General features: G+C 43.3%; 1 protein-coding gene across 7 annotated transcripts in view; it reads right to left on the bottom strand.

The window, feature by feature from the left end:
* ART3 (ADP-ribosyltransferase 3 (inactive)) overlaps nt 1–17712 on the bottom strand; it is a 139046-nt gene that overhangs the window by 1087 nt on the left and 120247 nt on the right. For 4 of the 7 annotated variants that reach the window (XM_059397108.1, XM_059397090.1, XM_059397099.1 and 1 more), the window contains exons 4-11: nt 9705–9737; nt 8764–8796; nt 7704–7751; nt 5398–5430; nt 4712–4744; nt 4083–4115; nt 2796–2828; nt 1489–1521 (exon numbers count right to left, since the gene is read on the bottom strand). In XM_059397108.1, the coding sequence (XP_059253091.1) occupies nt 1489–1521; nt 2796–2828; nt 4083–4115; nt 4712–4744; nt 5398–5430; nt 7704–7751; nt 8764–8796; nt 9705–9737 (279 nt within the window). The remainder of the gene's footprint in view (nt 1–1488; nt 1522–2795; nt 2829–4082; nt 4116–4711; nt 4745–5397; nt 5431–7703; nt 7752–8763; nt 8797–9704; nt 9738–17712) is intronic. The other 3 variants (XM_059397126.1, XM_059397135.1, XM_059397143.1) reach the window with 3 other exon arrangements.

Below are 17712 nucleotides of genomic sequence, written 5' to 3'. Positions count from 1 at the left end.
TTTCCCTTTCACCTGAACTAGTGAAAAGAAACCGCAAAGTCCATTCATGTGAGGATGATCTGTTTCACACAGAATTATGCGACTGAATGATGGCTGTGTTTTGGTTTAGACTGTACAAGGGAGGACTGGGAAGTATCCAAATGGAATCACACTCAGATTTCATACACAAGGCCTAGAGAAACAGCCAATAAATTTTATAAGTCTTTAACTCCTATTATCAATTTACTCAACCATAATTACAAACACACAGTTGTATGTATACAGATGGGGAGAAGGACAGACAGGTAGACTCATACATTAGTTTGTTACTACAGACCAGTGGTTCTCAAGGGATCAGCATGGCCCCCTATCAGGCAGTTTGGAATTTGTCAGGTGTATGTATGTATGTATGTGTGTATATATATATATATATATATATATATATATATATATATTTTTTTTTTTTTTTTTTTTAAAGAATTAAATCTGTTGGGGCACCTGGGTGGCTCAGTTGGTTAAGAGTCTGCCTTCGGCTCAGGTCATGATCCCAGGGTCCTGGGATCAAGCCCACATGGTCTCCCTGCTCAGCAGGGAGTCTGCTTCTCCGTCTCCCTCTGCCTCTGCTCTCCCCCATGCTCATGCTTTCTCTCCTTCTCTCTCTCAAATAAATAAAATATTTGTTAAAAAGCTAAATTTGTCTTTAATGGGACCATCCCTACTAAAAGTTATCAGCATGTACACTCATGTCAGCATGAGTGTAGGGAAACTGTGAATTAGAATCTTGATCCTGAGTATTTCCTTGTCTTAAACCTTTTCCAAAATTTTGTTCCTTTTATAAATCATTTCCATTTGTAGGTCATCTTCAGGATCTCTAAAAAGAGCATACTGCTTCAAGTTGCTTTTTTTCTTTAATTTTATTTAAATTCAATGAACAAATAATGCATTATTGGTTTCAGAGGTAGAGGTCAATGATTCATTAATCTTATATAATATCCAGTGCTCAGTACATCACATGCACTCCTTAAATCCGATTCGTATAAGTAAATAGAATCATCTGTCCATTATTTCTTTTAGTATAATGTAGACCCTTACATATTGAAATCTATGCAATTTTGTTATAAATTACAGTATATATATTATATACATATAGTATATAAATAAATAACATTATATTGATATTCTTATGGGTGCCAGTAGGTCTTCTTATCTATGAATGTTATTCCAGGACACTATAAAGGCTTTATACATATTTGTTATAAAAAGGGAGACTGGATTGAGAGGGTTCAGAACCACTACTCTAAACAAAACACACAGCTGAAAATAATTGCTTAAGAAATTAACTTACTCCCACCATATCACACTAATAAGTATTTGGGTATGACATTATATCCCATATGATGACGCCTTAAACTCTTGAAACTTTGTACATGTTATTGAAAAGTAAGTCTGTCATTTCTTCTATATTGCAGATCAGACATTTATCAAATAAGGAAATGAAATATTTCTTACCAGGATTGCCGATATCTTCTCGACTTTTGTCTCCTAAAATATGAACAGATTTTGGGTTAACTATATTGTACATCTATTTACCCAGAAGAGAAAAATCTGATTAAATGATTAGGCATACTTGGTTGTCTCTGACAATGGGTCTGCAGGGGAGAGTATCACATTTAGATTTATGCGTGGGGTTGAGGAAGGGTTTAATTTTTACTCACTTGTGCTCTTTGAATTTTTTTCACCATTATGTATATTTGTTTTCATTAAAAGAAAGATTAAACTTCTATATACAAAAAAAAGTACTTTTTCTGGACACTGAACTAAGATTCCCAAGTACAACATTAATACCTATCATTGAGTGCTTTCTGTGGGTCATACTTTGTGCTGATGATTTATGTACATCATCACGTTTTTTACAGTCTCAGAAGGTGGGTATAGTTATCAGTATTATACAGATGTTCCTCAAAACTTGCATAAAATCACAGAGGTAGTCAGTGGCAGCAATAACTTTAAAGCCTCTGCCCTCAATTACTGTGATACACGACCTCAATTACTACGCTACACTAGCACCGAAATATTACAATATTGCCATATTTTGACAGCTTTGAAGCCAAATACCAATTCTAGGAGCCCAGGACAGAGGTGTATTTTCTGTAACTACATCTGGTTGGAAGACAAGTGTCACATAACATAAGGTGAACAAAATTTGAGAAGTCTGAGTCCCAGTTTTCTCTTTCCCGTCTTTAACAGGCTCCTCAAGCTTCCTATATCCCATACCTTCATCTCTAAAATGGCAATAACAATATGTAAGTGGATTAAACGAGATCCTGTGTAAATGTTTTTTGCCACTTCTAAAAGCCTGCACTACACACGTTTGTCTAGGAGAGAGCACAATACGAAACATTCCCAGCAAAACCTAGTGGCCTATTTGTTGGAGGACATGGTGAGCGCAGTGAGAACACAGCATGGTCTCATGCTGGGGGGTTCCCACGGACGGCTCTTTGACGATGCTGTTCCAGTTACTACGGATTCCCTCACAGTTGCCCCCTTATCTTGGGAAGCCCCCTGCAGCATTCTGGATAGAGCCCCGCAGCTGCAAGCCAGCGGTCTCTCTCTGTGCGTAGCCCGGACAGCCGTAAGGGCAGCCTCCTGCTCTCCCTGTCTCTCAGGCTTTTCTCCTTCTGGCCTGCGGACTGCAGTATCAGGAGACGGACAGGCCGGGTGCTTTCCTTTGCCCTCTTAAGGCTGAGCTAACTGAATGATGACGGTCAAGGACCCAGAAAACCGGAAGCCTCCACCCCCAATAAAGGATTCATTACCAGGTTTTTCATCCAGTTGTACCACTTTTATTCCTAAATGAGAAAGAATTTCAGATGATAATGAAGACAATTACGGTTACTATTACTTTAAACTACCATTCATTTTGCCAAACTTTATCTCATTAGGACTTCGATCAGTCCTGCTAGAGAATGTTTTCTTCACTTTATAGATTCAGAGGCAGAAGCAAAGAAAAGTGAAATAACTTATATAAAGTTACCCAGAGGAAAATGGCAGAGAAGAGACTTCTTGAAACTGGGTCTGTCTACACAGTCTCTGTTCATTCCCAACCCCGCTGGGCAGCTGCCTTTCAGATAACCACTGTGCCTCAAAGGAGCCCACGAGAAGCCTGTGCCAACTCAGGTCACTGAGCTGAAGAGTTGTAGACACACAAGATGGGCCTTCGGTGTTGTTAGAGGTTCACTTCGAAGTTGTGAGCAAATAAACCTGTGGCCCAACGTGACAAAACCGGGGAAGGCAGAAGAGCTGCTGGACCCTCTCTCTAGGCCCGTACTGTGAGTCGGGCGGTTAGCTGTGCCTATGCAGTTTCTGCACACAGCGCTGTGCTCTTTCCACAGACAGCGACGTTAGGCAAAGCTCCGCACCATGCTATTCATTATATAATAATAAGACATATCAGAAATTATTTTCAAAATACTACGTGAACCCAGGAGGAAGGATTTAAGCAATAAATGGGGGCCTGCACCGAGATTTTGTGTTTCTCTAGTCCGCAGAGATCTCCCCATAAGGTAAGCATGACAAGTATTAGCCTATTTGAAAGGTAACAATTCTGAGGCAGAGAAGTGTTATTACTGTCCATAGCTCTCTTGTAAATTATGTCTACTTTTAAAAAATAGACTTCTCTTTGTCCCAGGAGAAAAATTAAGTTTAGAGACCTTTTTCCTCCTCTATAAGCTTAAGTTCTGAGCCCCTTCTGAGAAACTGGACAGAAATTACTGTTCATTCTCTCTGGCCACCAAAGCTCAAGGCTCCTCGGTCTCATCCTCACCAACAGCCTCACACCGTTTAAATGCTTATTTAGCATTTTCATAGTTTATCTGATGGGCAAGCTAAATCCAACATGGTAAAATGAAACTGGAAAATCACCTGAAGATCCACAAGTCCCCAGGGATGGGTACTATGTCGTAAGTTAAGAGACGTGGGTCCCTTACTCACTTGCCTAATCTTGAGCGAAGTTCTTAGGCTCCGCTGCATCCTCTAATGGTGACAACTATAACTATGCCCCCCAGACTGGCAGCTTCCTCTCTCCTATGCCAACTACTGCTTACCTGGTAGTGAAACAGTTTCTGGAATTTTCATCCCTAAGTGAGAAAAAAGTTTTCAGTGACTTACAGTTTGCTCCAGGGAGTCCATTTTCCCGGCTCTTCTCTGATGAGCTCCCACTGCGGCGCTGTTTCTGACTATTTACAACTTAGGGCTGCGAGAACCCCTGCCGTGCCAACCTACGTCAAGCTTAGAGGAGCCTTCTGCCTTGGCACCGCACTGAGCTCGTCCGTATGCCAGGAGACTGTATTTTGTTAGTTGGTAAATTCTAGATGCGGAGTTCCCAGCCAAAGCTAAAAGTCAGCTTTCTGCTGAAGGTGAACTTTCTACTGAGTAACTTCAGCTGTGGAACCTAGAAGGCGCTGGCTTGCACACCTCCGGGTTCCAGCACCGTTGCCTTCAGCCGTGCCCCAAACAGGCTAACTCTCCTGCTCCAGGAACACACGTACACTAGGGAAGAAAGACACTTTTTCCTCTCTACTCTCTTCCCCAACTAAATCTGAAGAATGGTTAGTAGGAAGCTGTAAGGCAAATGTTAATGAATAAGAGTCTCATGATAGCATGTTCTTTAATGCCTGGGGGATTCTTCTCCTCTCACACTTGGGCCCAGAGAGTAAAAAGAAAGCCGTCTTACCAGGTATTTGGGTGGCTTCATGGCTTGCCATACCTCAAGACAAAAATGAGTATTAGGGTTAATCAGTTTCCTTGCACCGTGAATACTCTCTTTTGTCTACACCTCCCCACTCTCCAACCCTAAAAAACTTCCAGGATCTGGCCCCTCTCTCTCCAATCTTATCTTTGCAAGGCAGTCCTAGTACAGCAGCTTTTAAATGAAGCTGTACTGAGTTTCAGCCTCTACTTGGGTGAGCCGGTGGTGGGTATTGGGGAGGGCACGCACTGCATGGAGCACTGGGTGTGGTGCATTAACAATGAATCTTGGAACACTGAAAAACAAAATAAAATGAAAAAAAAAAAAAAAAAAGAAAGGACTCTACTTGGTTTAGTTCTATTGTCATCGTAATTATCAGCTCTCTGACGGGTCGGGCTTCTGAATCTTTCTGAGCTTCAATTCCTTATTTACACAAAAGAAATACACTGTAGGTCTGGAGTAAGTGATGATTAAAGGAAGTAAGTCGTACAAGTGCTTGGTATACTGCATGAACCATACTAAGTAAGCATGAATAAATCAGTACCTCTGTTCTGGCTTAACTCATTCCTCAAATTCTCCATGTCCAGGAATGTCCTGAGTCCTAGGAGTCAGCCCTTATGTCTCCTCCTAACCTTGCAGCTAGTCTTAGAGGGTAAGGTAGAGGTACCTACCAGGTAAGACTGGGGACTCCTGGATTTTCATTCCTAAAGATGAGAACAGAAACTCTTCAGTGAAAAATGCAATCACCTTGAAAATTAATTTAACCTTGTATTTATACGGCTATTTACAGTGGAAAATGAAAAGCTTTGAGAGACGGCAGGGACTAGGTAGGATAAAAGGGGAGAAATTTAATCCACTGGAGCTTGACTGACTTATGGTGAGACCTACTATGTCTAGCGACCCAGGCTCTCTCCTAGATTATGCAAAACAGCTCTTATCTTATATTTTTAAGATTCAATCCAAAGACTCCCACCTACATTTGTCATATTCTTAAAAATAAAACTTCTTGATTATATAATACATTATAATTACAGATAATCTGGAAAAACACAAGAAACACAAGAAATCATTAAAAAGTACTCATAATCGGTGGCTCAGTGGGTTAAAGCCTCTGCCTTCGGCTTGGGTCGTGATCCCAGGGTCCTGGGATAGAGCCCTGCATGGGGCTCTCTGCTCAGCAGGGAACCTGCTTCCCCCCTTCTCTCTGCCTGCCTCTCTGCCTACTTGTGATCTCTGTCTGTTGAATAAATAAATAAAATCTTTTAAAAAATTACTCATAATCCCAGATCTCAGAGCTACTCATCCTCAATATTTTGGGTATATCTCCTTTCAATTTATTTGCTGTGTGTATATTCATACCATTTTAAGCATTGTTTCCAGCCTTGCTGAGATGTAATTGATAGCACCGTGTAAGTTAAAGGTATACAGCGTAATTATGCAACTTATATATGTTGTGAAATGATCACAATTAACATCTAGCATCTCATACAGATATTTAAAAAAAGAAAAAAATGGCTTTTTTCCTTGTGGTAAGAACTCAAAACCTACTCTCTTAGAAACTTTCTGAAGCGCTGCACCCCTGCGCTGCTCTACTAACCCTGCTACATGTTACATCTCCAGTACTTGGGTCTCCTATAACCGAAGTTTGTATCCTTGGACATTCAAGATTTACTTATTTTAGAGACTGAGCACATGAGTGAGCACAAGTGGGGGGAGAGCAGAAGGGGGGCAAGAAAGAGAGAGAGAGAGACAGATAAGCAGACTCCTGCTAAGCACAGAGGCTGATGCAGGGCTTGATCTCACAACCTTTAGATCATGACCTGAGCTGAAATCAAGAGTCGGATGCCCAACCAACTGAGCCACCCAGGTGCTCCTCTTTTGAAATTTTTAAATAAATTGCTATTACAGTCCATATGCTTTTTTACATATTTTACTTGCCACTACATTATAAGCACTTTCTCATAGTTTTCAAAAATATTATTTTTAGGGGCACCTGGGTGGCTCAGCATTGAGTCAGCTTCTCTTGCCTTTGCCCATCCCCCTGCTCACACGTCTGCATGTGCTCTCCCTCCTTCTCTCTCTCAAATGGATAAATAAATCTTTAAAAAAAATATATGATTTTTAAGTTGTTTAGTGCTTCATTATATGGTTATTATTTAACAATATCCAACCGTTGGACACTAAGGTTATTCAGAAATTTTGGCCACCATACACTGTAACCATTTCGTACACAAATCTTTATTTCCTTAGTACAAATCTTGATGTGCTATAACTAGGTTAAAAGGTATGGACATTTTTAAGGCTAAGAATACATAGCATCAAACCGTCCTTCAGAAAAGTTCCAATTTGTAATCTTACCATTAATTTATGAGTGCCCCTGTCCCAGCACCCTTGAGGACATTTGAGTAATATTATAAAAAAAGACAAAAAAACAAAAACTTGGGAATGAGCTATACTTCAAAATGCACGAAATGATGAGATGGATATAGCTAAAAGCATCTATTACTCAGATTGCTGGAAACAGAAAGAAATACAGAAAATCACTGTAATTTAGAAAAAATCAATGACACTTTTCAATGCCCCTGCCAACACACTAGGTTACAAGAGTCTGTGAAGTCACACCTTCCTCTATCCTGTGACAGCTACCATAAAAGCAGAAAATACGCTCTTTAGTATATGTGCTGCCAAAGCGAGTGCAGGAAACAGGCTCTTTAGAACTAGTTCCTCGTGTCACGTCTCTAAATGCTCTCTGGTCATCTTGGAGATAAATGGGAGAGTTAAGCAAGAGAGAAGGCAGCTGCGTCATCTTTATAAGGTCGATCTGTAACTCAGGAGGGCTTTGATATACCAAACTAGTAAGCTAAAGTGGGTTCTGTCTTCTTCCCACTTTTCCTGACTGTGTCATGCTTACCTGTTTCCATCCCTAAGAGAGCTATACTGCAAATGAAAACCCCCGGAGCTTACAAAAATATCTTACCAGTGTCTTCAATGTTCTGGTCTTTCTCACCTAAGTTATAAGAAGAAACTTATCCGTTTTAATGATAAAACAAAATAACGGAGAATTACTATAGTTACAGCAAACTATTCCCAGATACTAGAATCATAAAGAACCTCTTGGTACATCCAATAAACTAGAGCTACTAAATTTAAGTGTCAGCCAGAATCTAAATGCACCACATTGGGCTGGAACCTTCCAGAGGCTCCCCTTTGGCCCCCTTTCTTAAGAAAAATCATCACACAGAGAAAGTCTCCTGGGGATCTCAATGAGGTAGAAAAACGTCCGTCTTGAAGACTGAGCTGAGGTCCCTGTGAAACGACCAGTAAAACCTGCGTCCGCAATGAGCCAGTAAGAAGTGAGGCCATGCAAGTCCTCGGGCTCATGCGAAGCTTCACAAAATGCTTCCCCTCGGAACAGGAAGGATCTTCCAAATATCAGACTTGAGGAAAAGCCAGATGCTTTTCTCTCTTCAGTGAAGAAAAACTTGTTATAGCTATAGGGGCCAAACACATAATAAGGAACTTAAATGCAAAAAAGTGATTTGAGTCATATCAACAGAAGTGGAAACTTAGTGGGGAAGCATCCAACCACCCAGACATCTTATTTAGCCAAATGATAACAAATATCAGCATATTTGACAGATGAAAATGAGCAGCTTTTCTCCTGTCATCTGGATGCGTGGTGCCGCACAGGCTAACCTCAGTGACGCATACACAGCTCTCCGTAAGAGGCCCGCAGGCCTGTCAAGAGTGACTGGCCCTTCGGGTCCTACCAACCTTACTCCCCGGAATGTTTCTGTATTATTCAGATCTCCGGAGACCCAACCTTCCATTTACAAGAAGCTAAGTTTCCCCCAGAATAAATTCTTTTCTTCCCTTCTCTTATTTCTCAAGTTACACTTTCCTATCTGCAAAGTACTCTTTCCTAAGCTAAGAAGTGAATTTGCTAAACAGGAAAGAGCTAGTAAATACTAAACATCCATGTAAGGATTATTAAAAAAAAAAAAAAAAAAAAAAAAAAAACATTAGAGCCCACTTACCTGGGCTGTAGAGATAGATGGGGAGATGATGTTCTGAAATACAGACATTTTTCATTACCCAGTACTATGCTCAGATGTAAATAAATGTCAGATTCAGTCTATTTTAAATGCTTATTAATAAAAAAGATTTTAAGTTGGCTTCCAAAAATATAGTAATATGAGAAATTCAAAATTTCAATCTCAAAAACAAATGGGTTTGGATTTATTTTAATTACATGAAGAATTCACAGAAAAACTAGCCAGGAACACAGCTAGAAACAGACCTTTATTCCCAAATATTTTAACAAGGATATCTTCAAAAGGATCCACCCAAAGCATGCATTAGCCTAAAGTACTTTCTGGAACCTTTGGTTCAAATCTCTTGGGCTTATCTGATAAAGCTCCTCCCTCCTAGAATTCCCGATTATCCTCCCAAATCTTTCCCACGGTCCTCTACGGAAGACTGTTTTGGTTCCCTCCTCCTATCCCCATGCCCAGGAAGGTGAGACAGACCCATTCCCATTCCGTCCTGTGTCCCCTCTTCAGCTATACGTACTCAATTCCTCCCCTTTTTAGTCTCCCAAATGTTATTTCCTAAGATGTCAAAATACGGGACTATGTATCTGGCCCTGTGCAAAGGAATCACACAGGGGCTTTCAGAAGTCCTTCAGCACCTACAAGGACAGGCTAGGGTGACAGTGGCACGGTCCCTGCCCACCCAAGGTGAATGCAGTGTCCCCAAGAATGGCCACAGGCACGGCATGGGGTGGAGAGCAGGCAACAGAGGCTCGTGGGCCCTCCGCCTGACGAGACGGGGGGCAGTGGCGGCGGTGGTGGCAGCACACAGCTCAGCCCTGAGAAGCTGAGGCAGCAGCAGGACAGCGTGGTGGTGCGGCTCTGACCCACACCCGGGAGAAGTAACATTCCCCTTACAGAGGAAGTATTTTAACAGTGTATCTTACCTGTGTTCTCCACACAATTTTCCGTTTTTAGTCCTGAAACATGAAGATAAAGCTTTATTAGTTAGACACATTCTGCCCTAGTAAAGATTTCAAATTGGTCTTAGAGCTACTGGTAACCTCTGTGTCAGCTTTAATCTATCAGATCCGTAATTTGGCGGGATATGAAATGAGGAACAACTACATTTTTGTGCTCACATTACAGCCCTCAAAGAGCAGTGTGATCTTTGATAAAACATCTACCATTTCTGGAATTCAGCTTCCTTATCTGCATCTTTTACTGGGAGTTTGCTTCAAATAGCCTCCAAATGCCCATCCAAGGCTAACACTTTGATTCTATTCATGATTAGTCGGCAAACGTTAGGAAAAAATTTATATGTCTGTTCAATCAATCTTCTCTTCAGATACTAAATGTCCTCAACAGAAAATCTATCCTTCCACTATGAATTTTTTTTTTTTTTTTTTTAAGAGAGAATGGGCGCGTGCATGCACAAGAGCAGGAGACGAGGCAGAGAGAGGATCTTAGGCAGACTCCACATCCATCCAGCACTGAGCGCGACGAGGGCTCCATCTCCTACCCTGAGATCCTGACCTGAGCCTGAATCAGGAGTCAGACGCTTACCCGACTGAGCCACCCAGGTGCCCCTAGGACAATTCCTATTCATTGGAGAAAAAGAATCGCAATCAGATCTTCAATATCCTTGGATATAGAAAGAAAGATCCTTCACGTTCACATAAAGAAAACACATTGGTCTATCCCCGAACATTGATCTGTGGTCTGTTCCAGAGCACTGATTTATATAGTAAGGAAATCCACAGTTTATGGAAAGCAAGAATACGGCATAATATGGCCTCTACCACTGTATCTTTATAAGGCCCCAGACCCTGTTGCTAAGTCTAGGGCCTTATACAAAAATCACCAGCGCTTCGGGACTGCTCTGAGGCATGGCGCGCAGGGACAGCGCCGCCTGCCCCGCAGCCATGAAGGCCCGGACTCCCGCGGGAGGGTGTTCAGATTTGGTGCCAGCAGGGGCCACGAGGGCTTCCCAGGATGCTGAGAAGGCCCAGGGCTCTGTGGTCTCCTCTCCAGGTCTGGCTGACTCAGTGACCCAATCTGGATATTCAGCTACCTGAGGATGAATCTCTCCATGTAAAATGGGGGAATCCCTAAGAGCTCTGTCTTCACTATGAGAGATGCGCTTTTCAGTAATCTGCTCTCAAATCCTGTTCCGTGTGTGGAGTCTGAACCAAGAATCTCGGGGACTTGGTCCAGTTTCCACGGTCCAGGAAATGGTACGAATCCGTTAGAATTTGTATGGTCCCTGAGGCTAACCTCAGGTGTTTAGCTAAGCTAGAAAAAAAAAAAAAAAAAAAAAAAAGGCCAGAGACCAATACAAAACATTGCATTAGCAGGAGATCAGAGAGCGCAAGTCTCACCCAGAGGGCTGCGCTGACGTAAGGTAAAGACAAGGGGAGGTGCGACTAAGAAACCATCGGTGTAATAGAGAGATTCACCCAGGAGATGAGACACTGGGGGATTTTAGAGCCTTTAGCTTTCATCTGTACCATAAATTAGAGTGGGTTTCTCAAAGTGTAGCCTTCTAATCACATACTTCAGAATCACGTGGGTGTTTACCGAAGTTGCAAATTTCTGGGCCCTAGCCAGGACTACTGATAGAGGATTTCTAGGGATGATGCCTTGTAATGTGCATTTTAAAAAGGATTCCAAGTGATTTTTTTAATGCATCAAATTTTCAAAAAAATATTTTATTTGTTTGCCAGAGAGAGAGAGAGAGAAGAGTGAGCGAGCATGCGCACAAGCAGGGGGAGCAGCAGAGATAGGGAGAAGCAGACGCCCCTCTCCGCAAAGAGCCTGATGCAGGACTCGATCTCAGGACCTGGGATCCTGACCTAGGCTAAGGCAGATGTTTAACCGACTAAGCCACCCAGGCGTCCCTACGCACCACATTTTTGAGAGCCTTGTCACTAGTAGAGGACGGATCTCCTTTAATGTTTAACACGGATCCATTTCCTCAAGACAGCCTTTCTGCTCCCTACTTGACTTTGCATTTAATTTTTCATTAGTGTTTCAGCAGCAGAAAGTAAACTATTTTGCTTTTCTAAAGAAGTAACAGGGCTACAATGGAGGACACGGATCCAAAAATAAACAGGAGAAGGCAGAAATATAATATATAAGGAAAGAAAGAAGAGAATATAAGCACAGATTTGGTAGGTATAAAAAAAACCAAGAAATTACTATGACTAGCTTTAGGCCAATAAGCTTGAAAAAGAAGAAAAGTGCCTAGAAAAGCAGACTTTACCAAAAATAGCTCAAGAATAAGTAAAAAACTCGAATGACATTATAACCATGGAATAGCTTGAATTTTTTCCACAAAAGTATTACCAAGATAATTTGATTTTTACAGAGTCCTAAAGAGCAGGTAGCTAGCTGCACAGAGAGCTCTGGAGATCAAGTACAGAGCACAATACTGATCAGCTTACACATGCGAGGAAACTTCGGGAGGCCAGGAAAAGAACCCACAGAAATAAGAGTCGGGACTGTTCCCACCAGTCACACTGGAAAACCTTCTAAGTTGTCATTTTAGCATCGAGCTCTACAGTAGGAAGACTCAGAAACAGTCCAGACAAGAGTAAATAAAGTCCTCTCATGGGGTTCCTGATCTGCTTCAGATCCTATGAAATTACAGATGTCTGTGACCAAGCTCACAGCTGGTTGGAATTTCCAGCAACAAGACTAAGGCGGGTTTGTTGCCCTCTGGGTTTCCGCACACAAGCACTGCCTTCCTTTGCAGGGCCGCTACTGCCAGCCTGGCACTGCAAGAAAAGTCCGGACTCTCCGACACGCTATCTTACCACGCAATGGATTCTCTCTCAAGTCCCACAGGATAAAACCCTGGAAGTTCCATCACATGGAAATCTGACTTCCAATTAAGAGCCAAGCCAGGCTGCTTAAGCCTTTACCACTTTCACAAACAGGTGCCTGTAGTTTCCAAACAGTGGCCGAAATTCACAGGGCTCCCAAGGGATATTTTAAAATTGTAGGACAAGTACAGATATACGTGGTATCTGTCAGACACGGCATGAACTACTAGCTCGAGGTATAATGCAGTTTCAGAGTTATACCATGCTACATTCTGTTTGATGATATCATGTATTTGCAAGGCTGAGTTTTCAGCAACTGTGATTAAAAAAGCAAACAAATTTTTTTTTAAAAAAAGCAAATACATGTGAAAATTGATGTGGATCAGCAAATAAGGTGGTATCTAATCTGATCCAAGGTCTGAGAAGCTGTGCAGTGTCTAATAGGCACATACATATCCCATTAGCAAGTTATTGTGGCTAAGAATAAAATAATATATTTTTTAATTTTTGTGTATTACTTTCTCAAAGTTACTAAGATGTCCATAATACTTACATGAACATACTACTGAGTTTTTTTACTTCACTTAATAAATGGAACTTTCAGGTATTTTTTTAGCCTTTGGACATACTTAGGACACCACTAGGGACACCATGAACCAAGAAAATCTGAGAGCCTCCGCATGAGACACCACAAAAGCTTACTTACTTTACCCAAACTAGTAGCTCAATGGGGGGCTTTCCCTACGAGACTTCACACCAGGAAAGACAGCGAATTCTCTAACGAAAGAGCCCGCCCAGGTGGGGTAAATTCGACGGAATGCTGCATTCGTCCACTGTAGCAGTAACTGGTCCATTGCCTTGGATGTTCTGGCGAGGAGGGAGCAGAACTTCAAATGTGATCCTGGCAGGGGTCCTCGCACCACCTTGGGACAGACTGACCTCTACGAGTGGCAACACTAACGCTCCAAGGCTGTATGACCGGGCCACTGAGACACGGAGAGCTGCACTACTGAAGACAAAGCCATGTGCAGCCCCTCCCTGTGGAAACAAACAGAGCAAACCCAGCTCATCGCCAGTCTTTACGCTACACACTGACCTGCTCGTGTGCACTGACTGCGTCTCAAGAAAGGCATCTGGAGTCTCGCCTGACAAATCCAGCCTGTGTGGCCACGGTCTCTACTACATACAGCTTCTGGCTCTACAAGCAAAGGATTGGGACTTCCAATAACACATTCTGTCAGCCTCCCCAGTAAAGATGTCTGCAGGGCTGCCTGGGCCGGCTGTCTTCTGCTATTTAGAAGTCAACCTTCAACCACGCTAACCTCTCTTGGCTGAGTTCCCAACACCAAGGAATTAGGAGTTAAAAAAATGAGGTGCACTGGGGGACTAGTACACTCGCCTCCTTTTTGTAGGGGTACTTGTTCTGACCTCAGCGGATGGACATTTATGGAAAACATGCTTTACTTCAGTACATGAATATATATTCCATATAAGCCCAGCAAACAAATAGGTCATATTGATTAGATCAAAACACCAGTATGTGAAACTGTGGGCTGACACTGAGCGGTTCTGTAGCTAGTCTCCTTTGCCAGAGAGGCCACTGTGGAACTCATCATTATGGGAAAAGGAGAGCCAGTCTGGATCCTTCCCAAGAGGAAGCGACACTATGTAATGGGTTGGGATTACCGCAGGCAGCTTCTGACACGGTTCCCAATGACCCTGCCTCCTGGTATTCACACCCTTATATAACCCTCTCCTCTTGACAGTGGACTGCACTCGTGACTTGCTTCTAGCAAATGGAATACAGCACAGGTGATGAGATGTTACTTCCGTGATTAGGTTGCAAAGACTGACTTACTGGCGCTCTTCCTTGCTCTCTCTTCCTTGTTCTGATGAGGCAAGCTCCCCTGCTGTGAGATACTCTGTGGAGAGGCCCATGTCGCTGGGAATAAGGGAGGCCTCTGGTCCACAGCCATGAAGAACTGAGGCCTTAGTCAACAAGCTACAAGGAACCACATCCACCCACCAATCATGTGAGTGAGCTGCGAAGTAGATCTTTCCCAGTCGAGTCTTATGATGACTGTGGCCTCATGAGATGGCAAGATCCCAAAAGACTCAGCTACATTACACCCAGGTTCCTGACCCAAGGTAACTGTGAAATAAAAAATGTTTTAAGCCACTAAATTCTGGAGTAATTTGTTATGCAGTGAAAGATAACTAACGGAGGTGTGAGGGTCAGTTTTATTTATGTCAGATGTCTAGTTACCCAGTTTGACTGTTACCCAGTCAAACACTAACCTAGCTGCTGCCTGGCAAGTGTTCTGTAGGTGTGGTAAGAGTCACCTTAGTCAGGGAGCTAGCCAAGACCCCAGGGGGCCTGATTCAATCAACTTAAAGGCCTTCAGAGACTGAGGCTTCCCAGGAGAAGACATCCTGCCTGGAGACAGCAGCCTCAGCTCGCCCCGAAGTTCCAGCCTGCCCTTCCTGACAGCCTGCCCTACAGATTTCAGACTTGCCTTCCTAGCCCCCATAACCACATAAGCCAATTCCCTGCAGTTAGTGACTTAATACATACATTTCCTATATATTTTCTATGGATTCTGATTCTCTGGGTGAATCCTGATGGATTCATAGGGATGAACAAGTCTGGCGGATGAAAGTCTGGAGAAGCTGATGGTTAAGAGCTCTTGTTTGCTATAAATACAGATAAACAGTCTGAACGGCCTTCCAAATTGCTCTAGGTGTTGACTCACACTGTGAATTTTCCTGGGGATGACTAGGTCACGTCCTATCTGGCCTGTCTACATGAGATCTTACTGATGTCCCAGTACCAGCCAATCTCAGACAGCAGCAACAAAACTTCACTGCTCCCAGAGAAAGCGAATAAAGACTGTTAGAACCAATGAAGATATTTATGTTTAATGAGCCCTCAAGAGTTAGACGTGGGTTTACAAAAACTAAATCTCTAAATCTTCTTTCGCCCTGTAAATCTACCTTCTTTTCCCTTTTGATGGCTTAGCAGAGAGCTGGCTCAACAGGTCTGAGTAAGAGTAACAAAATCGACTAATACCAGCCACTGGAGTCCAGGGGCTCTTCCTTTCCAACATGGCCAAGTTTCCAGCCGGAGAACCTTGCCATTCCCTGCCATGACTGCTAATATGCAGAAACATTTACAGGTACGCAGCCTGGCCCCTCTCTATAGAAACACTGGCCAAAATGCCAGATGACCTATGCCCAGCTTGCTCAGTAAAATGACGGGAGTTCAAAATATGGTGTGTATACTCTACGACTTCATTCTCCAGTAACACCTGACATTGTGTCTGCACCATAAGGTCCAGGGAAGCCCAAAGCTATGGCCTTCTACCAGGTATTAGAATTCATCTACAGTCTTCCCAAGCCATGTACAGTTTTCCAAATGGGGTCTTTCTTAAAAGTAGAGAACATAGCCTGAAGACACCACTGACATTTCACCTTTAATCCAGCTTTCTAGGAAAGCAGTACAGCAGGTCAGCCTGCAGTCATTTCCCCGCGAGGAAGGAGACAGGGTTTTGCTGCCATTTACTCACAGTTCTCTCACATATTCTTGGATTAAGACCAAGATGAGTATTTTTGACCATCAGGAAACTGTATTCTTTAATGGGACACTGGTGTTTTCTCCAGTTCCTAACCAAAGGACTTATTTTTTCAGGTAAAAACTTAGTGCGGGTATTTACAAAAATTATGTATCTTGGAAATCATAAGTAAGTTTAAAACGATTAACACAGGTCTGCGTTAGCACTAAATTTGGTGTAATTTTTTTATCCCCTTTAGAAACAACATCTAGAGTTATATTCAGTCACAATGGAACAAAGTTTTGATTATATCCTCTGGCTTGAGGTTTTAAGTACTGGCTTAAGTTTTTAAGTTTGAGTACTGAGAACAGCCGAGCTTTAACTACTTCCATTTCTGGCCCTGCGATCCCAGCAGCGGTCTCCAGATGGCAGCAGAGGACACTGGGTAGATTACAGTTTGGGATTAAATGAACGCAACGGCGTGCAGCGGTCTGTCAGGACTCCCCATACAGTGCTTGTGAGCAGCTGCAAAGGTCTCCGCTTGCTGCTGGTTCGGACGTTCACTTGCTGGGACGGCCTCTGCCGACTGTGGCCTCGGCCACGCTGTGGCATACCACGGCCGCGTGCACACTCCTTCCTCCCTCATGGAGGCCCCGCTCATTCTCAATCAACCTGATGGCTCCACCCCTTTTGATCACAGCAATCCCACTCATGAACAACTCTGTGGGTTCCACCGCCCCCTTCTGTCCACCAACCAGTGACCAATTTGGCCTCTGTCTACTGCCGCCGGGGCTCCCGTATACCCAGCGCCTCCACAATGGCATCTGGCTGACTGCACCAGCAGCACCAGAGCGGAAGGATTTTGCCAGCCTGCAACTGGCTTCCTGGCTGTGATGTGTTAGTTTAGTTGAACAGGTTCTGGGGTGGGTAGTGGGGTCCTGATTTGTACTGTTCCATGATTTCCATGGTAAAGCTCTCAGCCACGGCCAATTTCAAGCTGCTCTGCTGTGCGAGGAACCGGGTAGAAATGCGTGACCTCAGTCAGCTTCTTTTAACTGGCAGGAGTCAGCTCTAACTGGCTTAGGTGTGGGTCAGCTCCACTATATGGCTGGTGAGGGGAACGGGCACTTTTCCTCTTAATACAATTTACTAGCTTCAGTCTTCAGCTGTCCTCTCAACGTGAAAAGTTAGTCTCATTCACTTGCGACTCAGGTCCGGACAGGGGCGAGGGAAATGAAGTGCCTATGAGTGGAAAGTTTAAAAAGGCACTCACTCTTAGAATCATGCAAATTTGCAGATGGTACAAGTGTAGGACCTAAAAGTAAGGGCCTTTCTTAAGTTTTGTGCCCCAGGCATCTCAAAGGCCCCAACACTCCTGCCGTGAAATCTCAAGTAGGTCAGCCCCACCCTGCACGGTATCTCGCCAGCACTTTCCTACCTGCTCTCTTTTAATCCCACAGTGCCTTGGCCACAAGCAGTCAAGGTCTAAAAGTCTATCCACTTCTGAGGCCCTACTGCGATACCCGCCCTGCTTGACCAGGAGCCCTGGTTTTGGGTTCCGCTAGACAGCCACACTC

The sequence above is a fragment of the Mustela nigripes genome, chromosome 1 (genome assembly GCF_022355385.1).
Source record: "Mustela nigripes isolate SB6536 chromosome 1, MUSNIG.SB6536, whole genome shotgun sequence".
Taxonomy (NCBI): Eukaryota; Metazoa; Chordata; class Mammalia; order Carnivora; family Mustelidae; genus Mustela; species Mustela nigripes.
The sequence above is the reverse complement of the archived record's forward strand: the minus strand, read 5'-3'. Positions and strand labels throughout refer to the sequence as shown.